The 2,542-nt window shown below is 44.7% G+C and overlaps 1 protein-coding gene and 1 long non-coding RNA gene across 3 annotated transcripts in view; both read right to left on the bottom strand.

Annotated features, from left to right (window-relative positions):
- Positions 1–694: 694 nt before the first annotated feature.
- On the bottom strand, positions 695–1,964 carry LOC106525749 (protein FAM107B; the record flags this gene model as incomplete). The annotated part of the gene is given in 2 exon segments (XM_014020081.1): positions 695–878; positions 1,822–1,964. Coding segments are annotated over 2 exon segments (251 nt in total), but the record flags the coding sequence as incomplete, so codon positions are not given.
- Positions 1,965–2,076: 112 nt separating this feature from the next.
- Positions 2,077–2,542, bottom strand: part of LOC106525751 (uncharacterized) — a 3,344-nt gene continuing 2,878 nt past the window's right edge. Inside the window, exons 2-3 of one of the 2 annotated variants that reach the window (XR_001311164.1) lie at positions 2,403–2,526; positions 2,077–2,356 (exon numbers count right to left, since the gene is read on the bottom strand). This is a non-coding gene — a long non-coding RNA (uncharacterized LOC106525751). Of the gene's footprint in view, positions 2,527–2,542 lie in introns of both variants that reach the window. The other variant, XR_001311165.1, reaches the window with a different exon arrangement.

Raw genomic sequence — 2,542 nt, 5'->3', positions numbered from 1 at the left:
CATACCTGACTCTAACCTCACAGGTACAAACCTGACTCTAACCTCACAGGTACATACCTGACTCTAACCTCACAGGTACATACCTGACTCTAACCTCACAGGTACATACCTGACTCTAACCTCACAGGTACACACCTGACTCTAACCTCACAGGTACATACCTGACTCTAACCTCACAGGTACACACCTTTGTTTGACCTGATTAAAGTGAGTTAGGATGTTTTTTGTGATTTTTGTTTTCTTCTTGGAGCAAACAGGGAGGAAGACGTTGGTCCTCTTTGTGTGTTTGTGAATGAGCCACTGTGAGGAGGTGAAAACTTTCCCAGCATCCTCGGCGGTGCTGGAGGCCTCTGAGGTTGTTGCTTAGCGACGTTCATTCATCTCCTCACAAACAAACAAACTGAACTGAACAGAAAAATGTTGAAACCCTGGCTGCTCTCTGATGGTCAACACCAGTCAGAGTCCAGATCTGCTTTTAGAACATGGTTCTGAACGCCTTGGTTCTGCACTGAGACCATGATAGAAGAACCCAGAACCCTAAAACCAGAACATGTTCTGATGAAAAACTTTGTTTAAACTGTTTGAACATTTTACTAAACTAAAAACATGATCTACATTGAAACATCCCGTCCTGTCCTGTCCTGTCATATCTCAGTGTCTCAGAGCTGTCCTGATGAGGACAGAGACACATTACCTGCTCAGCAGCTCTTGGTGAAGTTCCTGGTGACTTCTGGAAGCTTTGACAGGATTCACAAGCTTCTTGGGTTTAATCAAGTCTTCTTCCTCATCCAAGTAATCCGGTGGGGGGACATAGCTGGACACAGGAGACGGCTTCCTGTGGACACCTTCAGAGCGGTGCTGCTGCAGCTCTGCATACGCTGAAGACAGAGAGGACAAGGTGACAAGAACACTTAAAATATTAAAAAATTAAATCTATGACCTCTTTGCCCCTCTGTCTCTGTCTTTCTGCAGTTAGACACTCTAATGGGTCAGGCTGGACCCAGAACTCATCAGTAAACCTAACAGCTGTTTCAACACATCTAACAGAACTCTGACTTTTGAAATGTCACAGTCGTGGTGGGGTTTGGACCCAGATGCAGACCACGGGGAACACGCAAAGATAAAATATTTTACTAAACAAAACAAAAGCTGGTCAGGCAGCTAAACATCAGATAACTTTGGAAGCACAGGAGGAGCAGGACACCTGTGAAACCAGAGGTGGCAAGAGACTGGTTGTGTAGGGCTGACTTAATGAGCTATTGGGAACAGCTGTCCTAATTGGAGACAGGTGAGTGTGGATAGCTTTCTAAGAACCAAGAGGAAGCTGACTGAGAGTGAACTGAGGAATGCTACAGGAAACACAGGGAAGCTAAACAGGAAATAAGAAAATAAAACACGAGTGTATCAAAACAATAACAGAGTGAGAATATCTAAAAATCACAAAAACCATAAAACAAAAACTAAAATACAAAGATCATGACATGAAATGGTGCCATCACACCACAAAAGGCAGGTCCAAGTCGAGTCAAATTATTGATCCACTTTGACAGAACACCAGGTTTAACCTCCAGAACCAGTAAAGTTTGGCTGAAAACCTTCCAGTTCTTCTACTGGTTCTGGTTCTAAAACTGAAAACCAATCTAGATAGGGATCAATTACAGCAGAGAACCAGAATCTATACTCCACAGAACTGGACTAATAATCAACTAGTAAAAAACACTGGTCCAAACCAGAACAGAACCGCTGATCCAAACATTGAACTCATCAGAACCAACAGGAATCCCACAAACACCAGTTTGGTCAAAGGATAATTCATCTTACCAAACTTAACTCTCTCCTCCCTGCCTGTGGGGGGCTGTGGGGGGCTGATGAACATCTTCTGGTCCATGAGGTCCAACTCAGTGGGTCTGAACTGGTTCTGATGTGATCTGACTCTCCTGTGTTTCAGTTCAGGAAACTCTGTAGTCCCCTCCTGATTCAGTCATATCGAGTGTATAACAGTGGTCACATGACCCTGAGGGCTCCCATCCTCCCTCCACCTCCTCCCTCCTCCGCCTCTTTGTGCAGCAGCCTCTCTACAGCCAGCTCTCAGGATTTTCCCACGCTGCTTCACTTCTTTCATCAGTTCAAGCAGCATTTAATGAAACATTAAACCACAACAACTAAAAGAGACGCTACACTCAAGACAACCTGGTGGCGCCAAACCATAACCAAACTAACACTGACCTAAACCTACAGGAACTAACCCTAACCTAACTCTACAGGAACTAACCCTGACCTAAACCTACAGGAACTAACCCTGACCTAAACCTACAGGAACTAACCCTGACCTAAACCTACAGGAACTAACCCTAACCTAACTCTACAGGAACTAACCCTGACCTACAGGAACTAACCCTGACCTAACTCTACAGGAACTAACCCTGACCTAAACCTACAGGAACTAACCCTGACCTAAACCTACAGGAACTAACCCTGACCTAACTCTACAGGAACTAACCCTGACCTACAGGAACTAACCCTGACCTAACTCTACAGGAAC

This window comes from Austrofundulus limnaeus, unplaced genomic scaffold (assembly GCF_001266775.1).
Source record: "Austrofundulus limnaeus strain Quisiro unplaced genomic scaffold, Austrofundulus_limnaeus-1.0 Scaffold239, whole genome shotgun sequence".
In the NCBI taxonomy this organism is placed as follows: domain Eukaryota; kingdom Metazoa; phylum Chordata; class Actinopteri; order Cyprinodontiformes; family Rivulidae; genus Austrofundulus; species Austrofundulus limnaeus.
Note: the sequence above shows the minus strand (reverse complement) of the source record. Positions and strands in the feature narration are given on the sequence as shown.